Source organism: Anas acuta, chromosome W (assembly GCF_963932015.1).
Source record: "Anas acuta chromosome W, bAnaAcu1.1, whole genome shotgun sequence".
NCBI classification, from domain to species: domain Eukaryota; kingdom Metazoa; phylum Chordata; class Aves; order Anseriformes; family Anatidae; genus Anas; species Anas acuta.
The window spans coordinates 21,608,221-21,630,309 of NC_089016.1; the positions used below are offsets into that span (position 1 = coordinate 21,608,221).

Consider the following 22,089-nt stretch of genomic DNA (forward strand, 5'->3'; position numbering starts at 1 on the left):
GTGCTCGCGTCCAGACATCCAACTCCACCTGCCTTGAGTGACCACTTTGGCAGATGAAGACCTAATCGTCAACAGTTCTTATGAACGTTTTCCAAGAAAGACCTATGGAATGAGAAGATACACCTGCCTATTAATCTTGTCCTATTAAATCCTTGTCCTGTTAAAGGACAAGGAATAATGATGAGGATGCTTGTATGCTAAAGTATGGGGATCTGAGTGTGACACAAATGTTATGGAATAAGGGGTGGAGGTTGTATTGGGTCTGGCTGGAATGTTAACTTTCCCGGCAGCAGCCCATACAGTGCCGTACTCTGTACTTGTAGCTGGAACAGCAGTGTTATCACACCAGTGTTGTGTCTGCTGCTGAGCAGCAGTGGCACAGTATTAGGCCTTTCTCTAACCCTCCTAGGGGGTGGGCAAAAGGTGAGGAGAGAAACATCACTAGGGCAGCTGGCCTAAACCAATCAAAGGGATATTCCATACCATGTGATGTCACACTCAGCAATAAAAGGTGGAAACAGGAAGAAGAGGGGAGGGGTGGGCTCTCGTTTGGAAGACGTCGGTCCTCCTCTCGAACACCGGCTGCGTGCGTTGAGGCCTTGCTTCAAGGACGTGGTCAATCATCGCTCATTTGTGGGAAGTAGAGAGTAATTTCTTTCCTCTGCACTTCCATATAGCCTTCATTTATTTTGTTTGTTTGTTTTCCTCCCTTCTTTTTATTTTCCTTTTTTCCCCTCCCTTTCCCCTTTCCCTTTTTATTTCCCCTTAGTTAAATTGTTAGTTCGGTAGTCTTTATTTTATTATTATAATTATTTTCCCTTTAATTAAATTATCCTTATCTCAACCCGTGAGTTGTTCTTTGCTTTACTTCTCCCCCTCCTCATCTAAAGGAGGGGGAGTGAGAGAGCGGTTGTGGGGTTTAGCTGCCCAGTACGGTAAAACCACCATACGACTTACAGAACATGTGTTTAACTTTTACAGCAGCAAGCAAGCTATTTTATACATAAAAAGTCTATAACGTTCCTTACAGCTATTCAAGTCTCATACTGAATTTTAAGTAATGCACAGTTTAAATTTTACAGTATTGACATGCATTCTGGTGGATTTTAAAATGCTCTTTCATAGTCAAGCTTTAACACAACAAGCATGTGACAATCTTATTCCATGCATAAATTGGTTGTTAGCCACAACATAAAGAATACATGATGGTGCTACTGAAAACTCACATACCTGACAGGACAAGATTAGTCACATGGTTGTCAATGATTAAGGACTGAGATTTTGAAACCAACTGAAAATATATCTAAAAGTGAGATAGAGAAAAGAAAAGAGTGAAGAAACATGAATTTTAAGAAAAGAAGATTGAATAATACACACCAGGGTCTTATAAACTGCTGTAGCACGGGGGCCACCTCTTGAGGACAAACGTAACCAAGACGACCAATTGTTATTGCGAAGGTAATGTAATCACGGTTATACACCACCAAACGCCAACCAAGACATGAACAAATGAAGGGGAGGAGGAAAAAATAAAGAAAAAACAACAAATAACTAAGAAACAGAAATCAACAGAATCTATGCATGATAAACGTAAGATTTCACCAGTGCATTATCACCACCCCCTAAATAAGAGGCAGCAACATATATGGTATACTCTCCAGGGTAAAAGAAAAACTAAATTATTAAATGAGAGAACACCAAAACCACAATTTAAAATCCAATGGTTTTCTTTCTGATTTAAGCAGTCATTTTGCCCTCTTCAGACTTCTCTACTACATAAATACATGACTTCTCTACTACAGACTATAAATACAGACTTCTCTACTACATTTGGAGAACAAGTACTACGAGGAGCGGCTGAGGGAGCTGGGCTTGTTCAGCCTGGAGAAGAGGAGGCTCAGGGGCGACCTTATCGCTCTCTACAGGTACCTTAAAGGAGGCTGTAGAGAGGTGGGGGTTGGCCTGTTCTCCCACGTGCCTGGTGACAGGACAAGGGGGAATGGGCTAAAGTTGTGCCAGGGGAGTTTTAGGTTAGATGTTAGGAAGAACTTCTTTACTGAAAGGGTTGTGAGGCATTGGAACAGGCTGCCCAGGGAGGTGGTGGAGTCACCATCCCTGGAAGTCTTCAAAAGACGTTTAGACGTAGAGCTTAGGGATATGGTTTAGTGGGGACTGTTAGTGTTAGGTTAGAGGTTGGACTCGATGATCTTGAGGTCTCTTCCAACCTAGAAATTCTGTGATTCTGTGATAAAAGTGTATGGCAGGTAAATTTAAAAAGTTTTTATTCAACTGTACTATTATGGATAATCTTGAAAAATGGAATTATCCATTTTAAGTTTTAGCATTAAGTACGCTATTCTTTTCCTATATTTAGAATTCAGGATTTTAATAGGTCTGCTATTTATCAGTAAAAATATATTTAGAAATAAGTTTACATTTAATATATCACAGCAACTATCTGCAGAAAAATAATTCTTTAATCCTAATTTCTCCTGTTCACAACAGGCTTTCTCATAAAAGTCGTGTAACAATATGACTTCTGATACAAAGGCATAAGAACACATGAAAAGCAAAATCACATCTTGAGATGATTTGGCAATTTGGTTATTTGTTCTGAGGGTCCAACTGAACAAGATATCATCATGTAAATATGTTTTAATGGTGTTTGCTCAACTCACGATGACTAATCTTTAGAAAAAGGTGGGAAATAATGTAACAGGATTACTTGAAGCAAAATACATTAATACTAAAATCCAGTAGAATTATATGAAACAGAAAAAGAAAACCTATGTTTAAGGGACATACTATGCAACACTAATTAACAGGCATTTGTAAACAGTTTTTATGAAACATGCAATAAAGCAGATGATGCATTTTCCAAAAAAAGTTTGGTGTAGGACATACTAGCAGTTTGAAACATATTCAACGAAAGCTGCAACTCAATGGCAATATACTTTTTTACCTGACATTACTCAATTTCAATATGCAGCATCTAAAATTTTCAGCAGATCTAACTTATAAAATTATACATGTATAGTGCTGAAGTACTAATTCCATATGAAAATGTACTCTTAAGTTTTATCTCACAAAATCATACAATATCATGAGTTGGAAGGGACCCATAAGGATCATCAAATTCAACTCCTGGCAATGCACAGGTCTACCCAAAAATTTAGAACATGTTACTAAGTGCACAGTCCAATCGCTTCTTAAATTCAGACAGCCTTGGTGCAGTGACTACGTCCCTGGGGAGCCTGTTCCAGTGTGCAACCACCCTCTCGGTGAAGAACCTCTTCCTGATGTCCAGCCTAAACTTCCCCTGCCTCAGCTTAACACCATTCCCATGGGTCCTATCATGGGTGTTTACAGAGAATAGGTCACCTGCCTCTCCACTCCCCCTCGCGAGGAAGTTGTAGACCGTGATGAGGTCCCCCCTCAGCCTCCTCTTCTCCGGGCTGAACAGGCCAAGTGACCTCAGCTGCTCCTCATATGTCTTCCCCTCTAGGCCCTTCATCAGCATCTAGCATCTTCGTCACCCTCCTCTGGACACTCTCCAGCAGTTTAATGTCCTTCTTGTACTGTGGTGCCCAGAACTGCACACAGTACTCGAGGTGAGGCCGCAGCAATGCAGAGTAGAGCGGGACAATCACCTCCCTCGACCGACTAGCAATGCTGTGCTTGATGCATCCCGGGATACAGTTGGCCCTCCTGGCTGCCAGGGCACATTGTTGGCTCATATTTAACTTGCTGTCAACCACAACCCCCATATCCCTCTCTGTGGGGCTGCTCTCCAGCATCTCATAGCCCAGTCTGTACGTAAAGCCAGGGTGACAACAGACTTCCCTGTCGGTTGGGTCCAGTCGGCATATTGGGCCCTCTGTTCCTTTCAAAAGGGAGTCCCCCATGACAATAATCCTTCTGTCTTTCTTGACAGACAATGTAGCAATGGAGGGGGTAAGTTGCCTTGCCTTAGGCAACTTACCCCCTCCAACTGGGACGGGCCTTCGTCTATGTTATAAATGAAGTCTCAACTCAATCTGAATTTTGTAATATTTATAAAACAAATATTTATAAAACATATAAAAGGCAAGTAAACAGCACTGGGTGTGTGGGGAGTCTATGCTCCACCAACACGCACACACGAACATCAAACATTCTAAACATATAGAACATGGCTTTTACATACTAAACCCAAGTATGCCTATACATAGGTACAATCAGGAAAGAACAAACAATCCTTTAAGTTCCATGACTTAACAGTCTCCATTTTCCATTCCTTTTGAACAATATGTCTCGCTTTAAGTTGTCAAGCAACTCGGTCTTTGGGCCTTATGTATCCTGTTCTTCCCAGACTGAAGAAAAACATATCCATCTCCTTTTCAAGGCCAATAGGCCTGGGTCAAAAGGCACGTTCAGGTCAGCAGGGGGCGCAACAGCAAAAGCCTTCGATAGCTGTAGCAGCAGAGGGGCCGATGGCGTAGCAGTCGGATCAGTAAAGGAGCCCGCAGCTCCCTCACTGTCTGGCAAACCACACGTTTGTGATTGTGGCTCCAAATGGCTCTTTAAGGCCTCAGAGATTGCTTGCCAGGTGCTGAGCAATCCCAGTCATTTTTAGTTGCAGAGTCCCACACCTTGACCTCAGTTTGGTCCCATGTTTCAGGATCATAAACTGTCTGTTAATAAGGAGAATAAGCTGTAAGGTTACCAGGATGGTCTTTGTTACAAAGGACGTATGATTCCCCATAATGCGCAACTGCTTACCAGCGAGAGGCAGTTGTGCACGTGGGTCCTCTTCTCTCAGCTTGAGCTTCTCTCCAGCTCCGGTGCACCTATTTCCAGCGACTTTCTGTATGAGCTTCTCTGAGCAGTTTGCTGAGTTTGGCCAAACCTATCTTCTTGAGGCAATCAATGTGCCTGTTCCCGTCCTGGTCTCCATTCTGCCAGCCTGTTCCTCTTCACTTCTTTTTTCCTGCTTCTTTATTGATGTAACTTCATCGTGTTGCCTTTTTTATCTTGAGGGCAGGCTCCCCTCTTATACCCTTCTCTCCACAGCAGTTCTTTTCAAAACAACTTTTCATTGGTCAAACAACTTTGCAAATAACAGCAACAGCAAACACACAGAAACTTCCATGCCTTAATGGCTGTAGAACAAGCAACCCATGGAGTCTCCTGAATCACCCTTCTTTGTTCCCTCTAAACTCTTTTATATTCCTGATGGCCTCATCGTTAAGAGTCTAATGTTATCTCAACCACGGGGCTTTCCAACCCCCATGGCCACATTCCCAAATCTCCCCCTTCTTTATTAATATCAACCATTTTCTCGACACGAATTACCACTCCATACATAACAGTTTGAAACAAAATCAATTGGCATATATAAAAAAAATAACTCTTTAAATTTACAAAGAAAATACACTTTAATTTGTGGTATTATGCACAAAAATCTAGATTTTTGATGGCAGTTTTAGCACAACATAACTAAAATTATGTGTAACTTCTATTACCTGAGACTTGTTTTTGGAATTGTTATATGTCAGAAAAATGGTTGATATTAATAAAGAAGGGGGAGATTTGGGAATGTGGCAATGGGGGTCGTAAAGCCTTGTGGTTGGTGATAACATCAAACTCTTTAAGAATGAGGTCATCAGGAATGTAAAGAGTTTAGAGGAAATAAAGAAGGGTGATTGAGGCGACACCCTGCCATCTGGGATTGCTTGTTTTCCCCTCTGTTAATGCACGGAAGTTGCGGGGGGGGGGTTGCTGGTTAGAACTGTTAACATTTATTGTTTAGTGTGGTTTCAAGTGTTAACAAAACGCGGGAAAAGCAATCACGTTTTGTTGCTTTTGGGAACCTTGTGGTGGGCAGAGCATGTGCAGAAGAAGAGGGAGACAGTCGAAGCCGCTCCTGCAGTCTGGAACAAAAGGTTGCTAATGGTGATGGGGAAACCGTGAGCCTTTCACCCACAACGACCACCACAAAAATAATTATAATATGAAGCGGGGATAGGATATCCATATGTATAGGCGTACTCGGGTTTCTTGTAAATATGTAACAGCAATGTCCTATATATATTTGGAAAGTTCGACGGTTGCGTGTGCATGTTGGTAGAGCATAGACTCCCTGCGCGCCCAGCGCTGTTTACTTGCCTTTTATAAATATTCTTTTATGTTACTAAATTCAGAGTTGAGACTTCATTTATAACAAATTGGTGACCCCGACATGATCTTCTTGGACTTTGGATCTGCGACCGGTAAAGGGAGGCGCCCCACCTAGTGGCCGTTGCCGATAGCGGCGCTAGAGTTCAACAAGATTTCGAACGTAAGAGGTGTGATAAATTAGTAGGGGTTTGTTCATTGTCCTTGAGAATTTAAAGAATCTACTGAGGAGATAAGGTTTCACAACTCACGGCATTGTAACATGGGGACAAATGGGGAAGGGGGGTTGGGTAAACATCCTTGTTAAAACAAAGATTCTGTAAGATACCACCCATCCACCGCAAGACATCCTGTTTTGCCCCCACCTGAACACAAGCACAACGCGTGATCACCGGAGGAAGAATAACGACCCCCAACAACAGACTGCGCAGCCTCAGAACAAGTCTCGACAAGGCGACAGGTCTCGACAAGTCGACAAGTCTCGACAGGTCAACAAGTCTCGACAAGCCGGAACTCCAATGCTATAAAACAGCAACACTGGAAAGGGGAAGTTGCATGCCGTGGTGGAGCGGAGACTCCCCGGCCGCCCAGCGCTGTTTTGCTTGTGTCTGCTTACTTGATTAATAAAATAATTTCAATAGACCAGTAAATTGTGTGGTCTAACTTATAACAAGAGGCAAATTAAAAAAAAAAAAAAAAAAAAAAGCTCTCCGTCAGTGAATGAAGAGGATTTGTGAGTATACCATTTGGTTGGGTGGGATTCGGCTGTGTGACTGTGTGTAAGGGTGTGACTGAGACGGAACGTAGTTCCGAAGCGAGTGCGGAGGTCTTCTAACCGCGGTTCCGATCTCCCGCGAGGGACTCGGCCGGTGAAGGACCGAAGCGATTGGTCTAGGAATTCGTGGGTGGGTTAACCACTTGCAAGACACCTCTACACAAACACAGCCAGGGATTCTGTCGTGGTTTAACCCGGCCGGCAGCTAAACACCACGCAGCCGTTCGCTCACCCTCCCCCCTCCCTCTCTGGGACGGGGGAGAGAAATGGAAAGTGAAGCCTGTGAGTTGAGATAAAGACAGTTTAATAAGACAGGAAAATAATAATAAAAATAATAATAACAATAATAATAATAATGATACAATGGTGATAATAGGAAAGTAATAATAATATGTACAAACAAGTGATGCACAATGCAATTGCTCACCACTCGCTGACCGATGCCCAGCCTAACCCCGAGCAGTCCGGCCCCCTCCCCCCGGCTAGCCACCCCTATATATTGTTTAGCATGACGTCAGATGGTATGGAATACCCCTTTGGCTAGTTTGGGTCACCTGTCCTGGGTCTGTCCCCTCCCAGCTCTTACTGCACCCCCAGCCTGCCCGTTGGCAGGACAGAGCAAAAGGCTGAAATGTCCTTGGCTTAGTATAAGCACTGCTCTGCAACAATTAAAGCATTGGGGTGTTATCAGCACTCTTCTCATCCTAAGCCAAAACATAGCATTCCACCAGCTACTAGGAAGAAAATTAATTCTAACTGAAACCAGGACAGATTCGGAACCTCTTTAAGGTTTCCAGGGATTCGGAACTTATTTTAAGCTTCCAGGGATTCGGCCAGGGATTCGGAACCTCTTTAAGGGTTTCAGGGATTCGTAACTTATTTGAAGGTTCCAGGATGGGTCTGGGGGAAAGTAGATTCTCTGACCTGGGAGACTCAGAGAGCCCAGACATTCCACCAGAAAGCCCATTAGGGATAATGTTAAAATATTGGGATGTTTGGGAATCGAGGAAAGGAAAAAATAAAGAGAAAATGGCTCAATTTTGTATGATAAAATGGCCAAAGGAACCTTTAAGGCCACATGTTTTTTGTCCAGTTTTTGGATCCTTTGAGGATTGGGTATGTCAGGCATTAAACCGCTATGTTAACTCTAAGGAGCCTTTTAACCAAGAAGAAAGCAATTATGCGGCTCTGTGGGTAGGAGCCTCAAATGCATTTCCCCCAAAACAAATATTCACTTTAAATACAAGAACTGACAGGGGAAAGGAAGAATGGGAACCTCTGGATAATATACCCCCTCCCTATTCATGGCAACCAGAACCGCCACATTTTGAAAGTCTATTGCCCACGGCCCCTGTTCTCTATCCCTCTCCTCCTGCACAAAGGACTAGAAGTAAGATAAGAGCCACAGAAAGGGAGGAAAGTGAAACACGAGGCCGGACTGATGATTTAGGAGGCCTTTACCCTTTGAGGGAGGTACCCCTTGGGGGGAACCAGGGGGGAATAGGGTTTGTAGTGGTTCCTTTGAACACGTCAGATTTAAGAAATTTTAAGAAGGAAATGGGAAACCTTTTAGATGACCCTTTAGGAGTTGCCGAAAGATTGGACCAGTTCCTAGGTCCGAACACATATACCTGGGAAGAAATGCGGTCCATATTAGGAATCCTCTTCACTATAGAAGAAAGAGGAATGATCAGGCAAGCAGGAATGAGACTGTGGGAAAGACAAAATCAGGGAGGTCCTCCAGGGGATGTGAAATGGCCAAATACCAACCCTAACTGGGATCATCAGGCTGCTCAGGGTAGGCAAAATATGAGGGATCTTAGGACCATAACGATACAAGGGATAAAGGAATCGGTTCCAAGGGGACAAAATATAAATAAAGCTTTTAACGAGTGTCAGTGCAGAGACAAATCTCCAACTGAATGGTTAGACAGGCTGAGAAAAAGCCTTCAGATGTACTCGGGTATAGATCCTGATTCCCCTGCAGGAGGGGCACTGTTGAGAACCCAGTTTGTAGCAAAATCCTGGGAAGACATCCAAAAGAAATTGGAGAAACTTGATGATTGGCATGAAAAAGGATTAGAAGAATTGTTAAGGGAAGCACAAAAGGTCTATGTGAGGAGAGATGGGGAAAAACAGAAGGCAGATAGTGATGAAAAATTCAGAGTTGAGACTTCATTTGAGAGTTGAGACAAAAGGAATGGAAAATGGAGACTGTTAAGTCATGGACTTAAAGGATTGTTTGTTACCTTTTCTGATTGTACATATGTATAGGCATACTCGGGTTTAGTATGTAAAAGCAATGTTCTGTATATTTAGAATGTTTGATGTTCGTGTGTGCGTGTTGGTAGAGCATAGACTCCCCGTGCACCCAGCGCTGTTTACTTGCCTTTTATGAATATTTCTTTTATAAATATTACTAAATTCAGATTGAGTTGAGACTTCATTTATAGCAGAACGTATCAAAAGATCCATCAGATGTTGTCAGCTAATGCTATGTCCAAAGACAGACTATTCTAAGTGACTAAAGAAAGTCCCACCATCACCAGGATCTTGCATTTAGCTTCCTTCCTTCAGGTGCTGTCAAATGTTAAGCTGACCAGGGCCAGAGAGAGATTGAGAAAAAGGTCCTTTGATAGTATGGGGTCTTGGACAGCAAGTAAGATACCATGGAAACAACCCAAACTGTTTTATTCTAGCGTGCCTGTGCCATGTGAAGCACTACATAGAAATAAAACAAATTTCAATAGCTGTCATAAGAAGATGCACACAACACATACGCATATGCTATTAATAAACAAATGTATGCTACAAAACAAAAACAAAACAAGACAAAAAATGTTTTTTGCCCATATTGTGTGTTATCTGTGCTTTGTCCAAAGTATTCTGTGTTTATACATAAATTTGCATGTCTATTGTACTCTCTGATAAAGCAATTTCTACCGATGATGTGCTCCACTACACTGGAAAAGGGACACACAGAACAGCTTAGCTATACTGAAAGCGGTTACCCCCCCAAAAAAAAAAACAAAACAAAACAACCACCACTCATTAGAAATTAGCACACATTGCACCAATTTCAATGAAGTCCTATTTAACATTTATATTGATATACATATCTCCTCTGTGCTGAAAAATTGAGAACAGGAAAAAAAATCATGATGAAAAGCACATTTCACAAGCCACCACATACACAGACATTTATTAAAAATGGAAAGTATTTGTATAATAGTAGAATAGTTGTGTAATAGGCAAGGCAGTCTATGTATTTTACATGTATATATTTAGTATTATCAAAATCTACACAGAAAGATCAGCATTTCTCTTTTGTAACATGTAAAGCACATTGCAATAACCACTGAGCCAGTTTTTCAATATATGACAAGTGCTTTTACAGAACATAAGGTATACTCACTGGTTTACATGTATTTAGATGATGTCCTACAGAATCTGCTAGAGTTCCTATAGCATCATAAAGAATCAGCAGGTTTTTATGCTGGTATTTACTAAATGTGAAGACCAAAGTATCAAGTATATATGCAAGATAAGGAACAAGCTCTGTACAAGCCTCTTCTTCTAGAGTAGCAAATGCACTTAAGGACCAAAACAAACAAAACAAATAAACAAAACCCACGAAAACACAACAGGTCAGTCAGTACCTTGAAAAACACCACCCCAAAACACCCCACACTACCCATTTCTGTTTAAACATAAAATTGTATTTAGTCCTCAAATTCATCCAAGGTATGTTTTTAAAATGGTATTACTGAGGTAATCTCATTCTATTTTGAACAAACACATAAGGATTCAGCTCTTAAACTGCGATCAAGAAAATTCAAAAATATTCCTGTTATGTGTACACAGGAAGCCCCCCCCCATGCCCCCCCCAGCATTACTATACATAAGTTACAATGTATTAATTGCAATAGTAGGAACCATAACAACAAATGCTTATTTCAGCTAAAAACAGCTCACTGTATTTAATGTCTGCTGCTGCAGCTGCATCTAGAAGCCCCAGTGCTGTTGTGCCAGTATAGCACCAATATCAGACTGTATTCTCAGCAGTTAACTACATAGAAAAACAGACACAAAGGCATGGAAAACTAGAAGCAAAGACAGCTGACAAACAATTTTAGCCAGCCTTGGTCAATGCACAAATCATGACATCATGGAAACTTCACAGCTCCTTTGTCAAGTGTTAAACAAGCATTAAACAAAACAAAACAAAAACAAAAACAAAAAAAAAGCAAACAAAAGTCCCCAATATGTGCCACTTCAGAGAAACAATAAAATATGAGGTGAACAAGCTCCTACTTAGCCCTCTACCAAGTACACAAATGCCTTTTTCTTAACAGTGCAACTGTGAACGCTTTGAGTGACTAGCATTATTTTATTTATTCTTTTATTATATTATTTTGAAGTATTCTTTCAGAAAGGCATAGAACGTGAGCAGGAAAACATGTTTCAATATCTTTTTGGGTACCCCCAACTAAAGGAGCAGTTTCTCAGTAGCACAGAAATGAAAGTTAGGCATCTGAGATGATACAGAAGATAGTGATGAAAACATATAGTATCCTACAACCAATTTTCAATGTAGTAGACTAATGATCCGTGCAGCTATTTACTATAAGGATGCAGGTTGTTTTTGCTCCTCTCCAAGAAGTATTGCTAAATTATATTGCTATTTATAAAGCTAGTATGTTTTGACTTGACATTTTGCAGCCACACACCGAGGTGATCGGCTCCAGGGCAGACACATTCTGCAGTGGAGCGGGGCATCGAGGTGGGCAGGGCTTTTTTTCTGGCATTGAGGCAGCTGAGGGAGCTGCCAGGACCCTTGACTTATTACAACTCAAGAGTAATTTGTGACTACTCAAGAAACAGCTGAACCTACTCAAGTTAAAAATAAAATAAAATAAAATAAAATAAAATAAAATAAAATAAAATAAAATAAAATAAAATAAAATAAAATAGAAATGAAGTCATGCATTCATTGATAAAGGCATTAAAATATCTTTCCATAAAAAAGCAGTGTCATGAACAGTACTTTTTGGTTTTGAAGCTTTGGCTTACCTGCAGGCAGCTTCTTGTACTCTCTTGTTGCTATCCAGGATATGCTTTAGCAACTCAGTCATTAATGGCTTCAAGTATGTGTCTGGGTGTTGACTAACTACCCAGTGTGCATAGCGACTAAGAGTCCAGCATGTAATGGAGCACACAAGAGCCTTTTTGTTGGAAAGGCACTGAATAAGGTGAGGGATCAGCTCAGGAAGATATGCAATCATACCCTGCATGCAGCCTATAAGGAAAAAATATAGTTATTGCAGTACCAGAACCAAAACTTTTTTTTTTTTTTCTTTTCTAGAAGGGACATATTTTCATTCTTTATCATGTAGTAATACATTTTAACAATATACAAAGCAATCCTAAGTCCTAAAAAGAAACCTTACAATAAACAATAAATAAAATCTACAATCACATTTATATTAATTTCAACCATATTTCTACTTCAGTGTTTTGCCAATCTCTAGAAATACTGTTTTATTAAATGGATTACAACACGTAGATCTAAGTAAAATGAGTTTATAAAATTTGCATGTCCTACATCAGTCAACTCAGTGACTAAAACAAGTAGAGAAAAATTTGACCTTTATAACAAATAATCACATCATTTAAAAGGATTCATTGAGAAATCTAATTTTCTTGTCTTCTCCTAGCATCACACAAATACTGAGCAGCAATAAAAGCTACACCTTTCAAGTCAACAAGGGCAGTAATACACTTGCTAGAAGAACTTTTACCTTGCTTGTCTTGAAATCAAAACCAACAAAAGTTTTCTAGCAACAAAGAAAAAGGCACTGTGAAAAAGAAAGATAATCCAGGAATGGACCCAAATGTATTCCTTCATTTTGCAAAATGGACATAGATGCTAGAAATACAGACAGAAGGCCAAGCTTGTGACTAAGAACAAAGAAATAGAAGTTATCACAGAATCATAGAATGGCTCGGGTTGGAAGGGACCTCATAGATCATCTAGATCCAACCCCCCTGACATAGGCAGGGATGCCACCCACTAGATCAGGGTGCCCAGGGCCTCATCTAATGTGGTCTTGAACACCTCCAGGGATGAGGCATCCACAGCCTCTCTGGGTAGCCTGTTCCAGTGCCTCACCACCCTCTGCATGAAGAATTTCCTCCTAACCTCTAATCTAAATCTCCTCTCTTTTAGTTTAAAACCATTCCCCCTTGTCCTGTCATTTTTTGCATGAGCAAAGAGTGGCTCTCCATGTTTTTTAAAAGTCCCCTTTATGTACTGAAAGGTCACAATGAGGTCTCCTCGAAGCCTTTTCTTCTTTAGGTTGAACAGCCCCAGCTCTGTCAGCCTTTCTTCACAGGAGAGGTGCTCCAGCCCCCCCCAGTCATCTTTGTGGCCCTACTCTGGACCCGCTCTAACAGATCAACAGCCTTCTTGTGCTGGGGGCTCCAGACCTGGATGCAGTACTCTAAGTGGGGCCTCACAAGGCCAGAGTAGAGAGGGACAATCACCTCCTTTGACCTGCTGACCATTCCTCTGTTGATGCAGCCCAGGATGCAGTTGGCCTTTTGGGCTGCAGGCGCACACTGCTGGCTCATGTCAAGCTTTTCATCCATCAGAACCCCCAAGTCCTTCTCTGCAGGGCTGCTTTCACCACTCGTAACTGGCCTCCACTTGGACATAGAGCCCTTGACTACCACTCTCTGGGTGTGACCTTCAAGACAAGTCCTTATCCACTGAACGGTCTACCCATCAAATCCATCTCTCTCCAATTTGGAGACAAGGATGTCAGGTGTCAAAGGCCTTACAGAAGTCCAGGTAGATGACATTGATCGGTCTTCTTTTGTCAGCCGATACAGTCACTCCATCATAGAAGGCCACCAGATTGGTCAGGCATGATTTGCCCTTGGTGAAGCCATGCTGGCTGTCTCGGTTCACCTCTTTGTCTTGCATGTACCTCAGCTTTGCTTCTGGGAGGATCTTTTCCATGACCTTGGCCAGGCACAGAGGTGAGGCTCACCTATCTGTAGTTCCCCAGGTCCTCCTTTCTACCCTTTTAAAAATGGGAGTGATGCTTCCCTTTTTTCAGTCATCAGGGACTTTGCCTGACTGCCAGGACTCTTCAAATGTGATGGAGAGAGGCTTGGCAATTACATCAGCCAATTTCTGACACATATTATGACACTTAAATCAAAGAATTGCCAACAAGAAGCAGCTCAGGGCACTGAAGTTCAAAGACTGGTCTTTTCCATTTCTAAAAACAGTGAATGAAATGTAAATCTCAAATTTATTAAATATTCTTCTTGTATCAAATCAAGGTAGTACTCCATGAGTGACCAATAAATATATACTGCAGAGTTAAGAAAGGGAGGAATAAAAGAAAATATTTAAGATTTTTAGTCCCTCAAACATGCATAGATTTGAAAATGAAAAATTAAATAACTGCAATCACCAACTAGTAGAGATCAATCACCAAAACCAAATCAGCTAAGGACATATACTTCTTTACACAAGTAAATGCACCTAGAATGAATCACAGAGCTACTTTAGAGCTAATTGAAAACTCAGCAATCTGATATGCACTGCTGCCTTACCTTCAGCAATTGCTCCAAGCACAAGAATACCAGATTCTTTAACTACCCATTCTGGATGGAAGAGCAGTTCCTTCAAAAGAGGCAAGATGTATGGCAGAAGTTCATCATGAAATACATGTACATTGGCCAGGACATCTAAAGCAGCAGCAGAACATTTCCCTGAGGGGAATCAACAGCAAGAATCTCTGCTTATTATACAACCAGTTGTAGTTAGTATAATTCTTATTTTAACTTTGAGCCGCCAGTGAAGTCTCAGGGCATTAGAAAGAAGGATACTTCCATTTCATTACAATACATGGTGATCTACTGTGTGCTGGTGAAAAGCTACAGCTACCAGTTTTGCAGTATTTAGAATAACCACTAAAAAGATGTATACACTGGGGAAGTTGAAACTCTCACTTACAGGAACCACACAATCATATTGCAACATTGCATACACTATGTAATTTCAGGATGGTGTAACACTAAGGAAGAGGTAAGGTCTGTGACATAAATGTAACATACTGGAGAAACTAAGGAGTGATGACCTAAAAAAAATTAGCATTTGATTGAAACAAAAATGTTCAAACACGATCCATGTTTCAAACCAAATTAAAGTAAAAATAAATTAATAAAAAAAATAATAAAAATCATTCTCTACAGACTGAAAGGAATCCATCAGCCTCTGTTCTGAGCTCTTATACATTATTGCTTTTTTCTGATGCACCAGTACAAAGAACACCTCAAAAATAATTTGAAAGCTTTTAATCTTGTGTTTTTACCAAATAAAAACATATTAAAGAAAAATCAGTAACAACTTCAAAATATGATTAAGAAATCCTTACTATTTTTCTGCTGTGGTGTTATGTCTAGAAAAACAATTCTAAGATTGTTTTGTAAAGAAACTTTGTATTATAGAATTTATACTGCTTTTTTTGGTTATTAAAATCTCAGGTCCTTATTAATCTCTTAGAAATGGTCCAACTGGAACAAAATTACATACAAGACAGATATCAGGCAAAACATACATAGCATACGTAACATGCAGAAATCCTAAACTGGACCTGAACTGTTAGTAGACCCAAATATGACACAGATAAGTTTCAGCTGGGAGGTAGGAACTATTAGAATAGATAATGAATATAAACCTTTCTGCTCTGCTCCTAGATGAGGTCCAACAGATTTGCATGAACCAAAACATAAACCCTCAACACAGAGCACATCTCAATTACAAAATAATAAACATCACCAACTCTCAACAAAGATCAATACATGCTGTTATTAGCTAAGGCTGTTTCAGCTTTCTACTAGAGGCAAAAAATGGAGGGCTCCCATAATTAATTACCAGGTGTCATTAGTAAACAACGCTGTTAACTGTTAGGCTGCACTGATGTTTCCTCTCTGTTCAAACTGGAAATCAAATATACAACAGAGGCTAAGAAATAGGGCACGAAATTCTGAATTTCAGATAATCCGAAATCTCTCGAGCCCAGATGACATATTTCAATACAGATTTCCCCAACTGTTCTGCTCTTTCTCTTTCAGGCTACCACTCACAGTAGCTTTAGCTTCCTCGCCATTTTAATCAAAACTCTGGACCACAGGGCATTCTCTGTCAATTTCAACTATGATTTTCAGGAAATATGTATTTAATTCTGCAATCTCTACACACAACAGTGACAACAACAGTGTTATGAATCTAAAAACTAACTAATAAGAGAATTTATAAAAATAAGCATATTTATGCCCATATTTTCTTCAAAAATAATAATGTATTGTTTTTACATGGCAAGGGGCTGTAGAGGTGGCCTCTAAGAAACAGCCCTGCAGCCACCAAGGTGTGTGAAGGAGGGGGAGGAGGTACTCCAGGTGCCAAAGTAGAAGTTCCACTGTGGCCTGTGGAGAGGACCATGGTGGAGCAGGCTATTCTCCTGCAGCCCATGGTGTACCACGGTGGAGCAGGGTTCCACACTGCAGCCCATGGAGGAGCCCATGGTGGAGCAGGTGGATCTGACCTGAAGGAGGCAGCAGCCCATGGTGAGCCCCTGATGGAGCAGACTCCAGGCCAGACCTCTAGCTCATGGAGAGGAGCCCACACATGAGCAGGTGACCTGGCAGGAGCTGCTGCCTGTGGGGGACCCAAGGTGGAGCAGCGTGCTCCTGATGGATATACCTCATGGTACGGACCCATATCTGGAACAGTTCTTGAAGAGCTGCTGCCTGTGGGAAGTCCACGCAGGATCAGTTCGGGAAGGACTGCATCCCGTGGGATTAACCCCATGTTGGAGCAAGGGAAGAGAGTGACTGTGAAGGAGTGGCAGAGAGGAAGTGCTATAGACTGACCACAACCCCCATTCCCCTGTGCTGCTCAGGGGAGGAGGTTGAAGAGGGTGGAGGGGGGAGGGAAGGTGTTTTTAGTTTCTCACTGTTCTAGTCTGCTAGTGATAGGTAATAAATTATATTAATCTTCCTATGCTGAGTCTGTTTTGCCTGTGACAATAATTGGTGAGTGATCACCCAGTCCCTATCTCAACCTTTGAGCCCTTTCCATCATATTTTCTCCCCTGTTTTCTTTTAGGAGGGGGAGCAAGAGAGCAGTTGTGGTGTAGCTCAACTGCCCAGCAGGGTAAAACCACCACAAATAATTTAAAAATTTAGATATGTGCCAAATTTTTTTGATCCATAAACTTCAAGGTACATTCATCTGTTGTGAAAACTCAGGGCTCTGTAAGAAAAAATAAAAATTATGTGGACGAATCATCTAAATTTCAAAACTGAAAAAAAGGTTCTTTAGGGAAGAAACTTTCCTGTAATATGTATTTCATGATACAGTGAGAAGAAAAAAAAAAGTGCAAGGACAAGTTGAAGTACAATTGTTGAGAACCTTCTGAACCAGAACTGAGGCAGCCACCAAGATCAGGCATTTCATTTCTATGGCTTCTCGGGGCTGAATGAAGTAGTTCAAAATCACATTATTAAGTTGTCAAAAAAAATTTACAGTATGATTTCCTATTAATATAAGTATCATAACTGAGAAGTCAGCTCTTGGACTGGAAATAACCCTTCAGCAACAATATGAAGTTTAACAAGAGCAAGTGCCAGATTCTGCACCTGGGAAGGCACAACCCTGGTTATACATACAGACTGGGGGACGAGATGCTGGAGAGCAGCCCTGCGGAAAGGGATCTGGGGGTTTTGGTTGATAGCAAGCTGAACATAAGCCAGCAGTGTGCCTTGGTGGCCAGGAGGGCCAACCCTATCCTGGGGTGCATCAAGAACGGCATTGCTAGCCGATCAAAGGAAGTGATTGTCCTGTTCTACTCTGCACTGGTGCAGACTCACCTTGAGGACTGTGTGCAGTTTTGGGCACCACAGTATAAGAAAGACATAAAGTTGTTAGAGGGTGTCCAAAGGAGGGCTACAAAGATGGTGAAAGGTCTAGAGGGGAAGATGTACGAGGAGCAGCTGAGGTCACTTGGTTTGTTCAGCCTGAAGAAGAGAATACTGAGGGGAGACCTCATCACAGTCTACAGCTTCCTCATGAAGGGGAGAAGAGGGGCAGGTACTGATCTCTTCTCTCTGGTGACCAGTGATAGCACCCAAGGGAACGGTTTGAAGCTGTGACAGGGGTGGTTCAGGCTGGATATCGGGAAAAAGTTCTTCACCAAGAGGATGGTCAGGCATTAGAACAGGCTCCCCAGGGAAGCTTGGTCATGGCACCAAGCATGCTGGAGTTTAAGAAGCATTTGGACAACACTCTCAGACACATGGTCTGATTTTCTGTGTGGTCCTTTGGGGACCCAGGAGTTGGACTCGATGATCCTCGTGGGTCCCTTCCAACTCGGGACATTCTGATAACCCACTTGAGAACGTGTTCTACCTTTTCAGGTGGTCAGCACTAGAACCAACAAAAAAGACGGTGTGACAGCTACAGATCTATCTCATGTGGAAGCAGATAGTCAGAAGACAAATCCTTGCCTGTTCCAGAATGAGGCTGCTTGCAAAGTATATTTAAATCAGATTTGCCAAAATTCTGCTTGTTGTCTGCTATCACTGAACTTAAATAATAATAATGATAATAAAAAAAAAAATCCTAAAGATCCTATGACACATACACAGACCATCAAAACTATGGTTTCCTCACAGCTATCTCCAACTCTTCATAACTGAGGTATTATGTTCTGGTTAGAATCAAACTTCTCCATCAGTAGCCAGTTTCAGAGTGTAGACTAAAGTAAAAGAAAGCACTATTTAAGCTTCCCCCAGCTATGAACAATGTGTAAGAACTTTTTTTTAAAGGTAAAGCTAAACAGGTAATCTATGATTTGTGATATATGATTTGTATTATTCTGTAGAATTAAAATTTTAAGTCCAAAGCATCTGTTAAATTACATCCATTATGTTTGCAGCTCCATCTGCCATATTCACAAGAAATAAGCTTACAGATAGCAAGCTTTTCTCAATGCAGTTATATGGTTCAAATATCATCTGAAAGAACACCCCCCCAAATCACCAGTTATATCAGGAGATGATTCTTTTTCTGTTTTTCTGTTCAAAAGCAAAGTTTCTGTATTCCTATACAAAGTCCTATTTTTACTGTGGGATTTTTTTTAGTTATATTTTAAAACATTTTACACATTACTTTGACATACTTAAATTCCAGTCAGAAATAGTATCATCATCATCGTCAAGTTCATCATCATCATTGTCATCATTTTCAATACCATCTTCTTCATTTTGCTGAGCCATTGTCCGTGAACGATGAAAATGAGGTCTTATGTCCTGTTCACTATCTGGAATAGCTTCATCTTCTTCAATATCCCCTTGTCATCAAAATATTTCATCAGTGTAACTATATTGCTTAAGGAAGTTAAGAACACAGTATAAATTTCAGTTCAGAATTTCATAACCACATGAAAGATTCACTTCCCACTTGTGCTACCCAGCTAACTAAAAATGTTATTATTCCTGCATTCTGCTACAGTATTTACCAGAAAATAACAGGGAAAAAAAAAAAAAAAGCAAGAGAGTTAAGCTCACATAAAAGCACAAAGTATCTGTCTTGTTAAGAAATCACTCTCGATGTGAATGAATTGGAAAGAAGTGATAGAGAAAGTCTGGTACAGAGGCATATCCTAAAACACTGTGATGGAAAAAGTGTAGTTCAGTCTAGAAGGGCATTAGAACTAATTCTGAACATTTTTTTTAGGCTGCATTGTTACAATAGTTCTTGGGTAAAAGTATCCCAGCTCTGCCTAAGTTGGGTGAGAGAGGGTCAGGGCAAAGCAGGAAAGGCCATGGATTATTTTCCAACAAGCATGGTAACAGTTAGCATTCAGTAGTTGGAACAGCACACCTTGCCCCAGAAAGATAATTCTCCATTGAACAGATGGAAGACTGGGTCTGGCCTAACAGCTGAATCATTCTGATTTACAGGTGTGTTCATTTGACCGGGCTCAAGTTATTTTTCTTTATAGAGGCTTGTATGGTGTTAAGTTTTGGATTTGTGATGAAAATAGTGCTGATACACACCAATGTTTTAGTTGTTGCTGAGCAGTGCTTACACAGAGTCAAGGACTCTTATGCTTCTCATGCTACCCTGTGTTGCCTTCAGGGGGCAGTGGCGACCTGGTTCAGGAACGGCACGGCGGCCAACCCCAGGCCGCTCGGTCCATCGGCTCACAGACACCAACGTGGTGGATGGCAAATGGCGTTTATTGTCGAGTCACATGGGCTTATATACCCGAGGCCCATAGCGTCACTTCCGCTTGCTTACAGCACAGGCCACACGCTACTGTCCATCAAGGGAGGGGCTCCACCTTTCCGTACATCGTGACATCTTCCGGCCGCCAGACCCTAACTACCCACATTTCCCCCCTCCCTATGCACAACCAAATTAGCTAAAATATAACAATCTTAAGACGTAGACATCATAACTTAACTAAAAAACATAAGGCACAATAACCAGGAGAAAACTAAGAGGTAACTGGTAACCCTGAGTAAATACACTCTTAAAGTAGTTGTTGGTGTTCTACCAACATAATGTTAACTTTCTCTAACCAACTTTTAACAAACAACACAAGCATATTTAGTATACAAGGTCCAAAGATAAGATCACACAAACGCATTGCAGCCCCCCACCCGCGGAGGCCGCTTCGCTGGTGTCTGGATTCTGCCAGTGTGGAACTCTCAGGCTTAAACAGGACGCTTGCTGACTTATTGTCTTCTCATATCGCCGGGGTATACAGATTACAGGGGTGCCCGATGATCCGTTCCTGTGAACAGAAACTCAGTTTTCATTAGTTTTGTTCTGAAGTTGGGGCGTCGGCTGTTTGGAGCTTCTCTGGCTGCACGAGTTGCCATACCTTCGTGGGCCCTCAGGCCCTGGACTTGCGCCCGGGGGGTGACCACTGTTAGGTCCGTACCCATTCGCCGCTGCAGGCTAGAGCCATACAGTGTGTGATCCGTCCCAGTTACTTGGGCCAGTTGTCTCATACAGTTGTCCCCCCATTCTCGTTTTAAAAATGATCATCCCACCCCCGTCAAAGATCAGTCTACAAGTTTGTTTGATATCAAACGGGAGCATGTCGTCTCCCCTGAAAACACCATCTATGAGGGTGGAGACCATTGCAGAATGAAGCCCTTTATCCACAATGGCTTTAACAATCGCTTGTACATCCTTAGGGTTTGTTGGTGAGTGAACCCTCTGCCCCCCGTCTGTCACCCAGACCGGGAACGCTAGCATGGCCGATAGAGCCAAGATGGTGCACGCAATCTTAATTTTCCTCCAATCTGTGAGAGGAATTTCTCTGCCTCGCGGTGCAGCTTTATTTCGGATGGGGATATTTTTGCTATCTGTCCCCATTTCCTCCTCTGAATGTGAATCGGTATTGATATAGTATAAACTCACTTTAGGATAGAATAAAACTTGTGGTTAAAAGTTAGCAAGGACAAAGTAAACGACATCTTGTTATCTGTAGACCTTCTGTTATGTTTAAGCATCTTGTTATTTGAAAACATCCCAGTATCTGTTAACCGTTAGTCAGGCTGAGACTTGAGATAACTTGAGTCAATTGTCTTGTCTTGTTAACTGAGACTTCCTGTTATCTGCCGACCCTCAGTTAAACTGAAAGCCAACTCAGCATTTTTTACAGCTTGGAAAACAACTGATTAAGCAAAGGTGAAAAGTGCATTATGAGGAAGACCTACGGCCTTCCTCCCAACGACCACTGCCCACATCCTGAAGACCCCGGCCCACAATTCTTGGAAGACTTTTGCGCAAGCGCAAGGACTGATAAGCTAATTAGCATACGAAGCGAGGGTGGGCGGGGTTAGGTAATGAATATGTATAGGTGCTAATTGAATATTCATTGTTTTGCTGTATAAATATGAGATAGTTTGTCACTTCGAACATGCACGATAGGCGGAAGGATCCCCCGTGCATCCAGCGCTGCAATAAAGAATATACCACTTAAAGAAATTTTGGCTTTGATCTTTAAATCAATTTGGCGACCCAGGTGGGACAACCTCTCTGCCGGTCTGCAGGACCC

The 22,089-nt window shown here is 41.6% G+C and overlaps 1 protein-coding gene across 1 annotated transcript in view; it reads right to left on the reverse strand.

The window, feature by feature from the left end:
• Positions 1 to 22,089, reverse strand: part of LOC137846933 (transportin-1-like) — a 41,537-nt gene that overhangs the window by 6,460 nt on the left and 12,988 nt on the right. The window contains exons 4-8 of the mRNA XM_068665037.1: positions 19,192 to 19,362; positions 14,561 to 14,719; positions 12,005 to 12,230; positions 10,347 to 10,524; positions 1,231 to 1,303 (exon numbers count right to left, since the gene is read on the reverse strand). Coding sequence (XP_068521138.1) covers positions 1,231 to 1,303; positions 10,347 to 10,524; positions 12,005 to 12,230; positions 14,561 to 14,719; positions 19,192 to 19,362 — 807 coding nt within the window. The remainder of the gene's footprint in view (positions 1 to 1,230; positions 1,304 to 10,346; positions 10,525 to 12,004; positions 12,231 to 14,560; positions 14,720 to 19,191; positions 19,363 to 22,089) is intronic.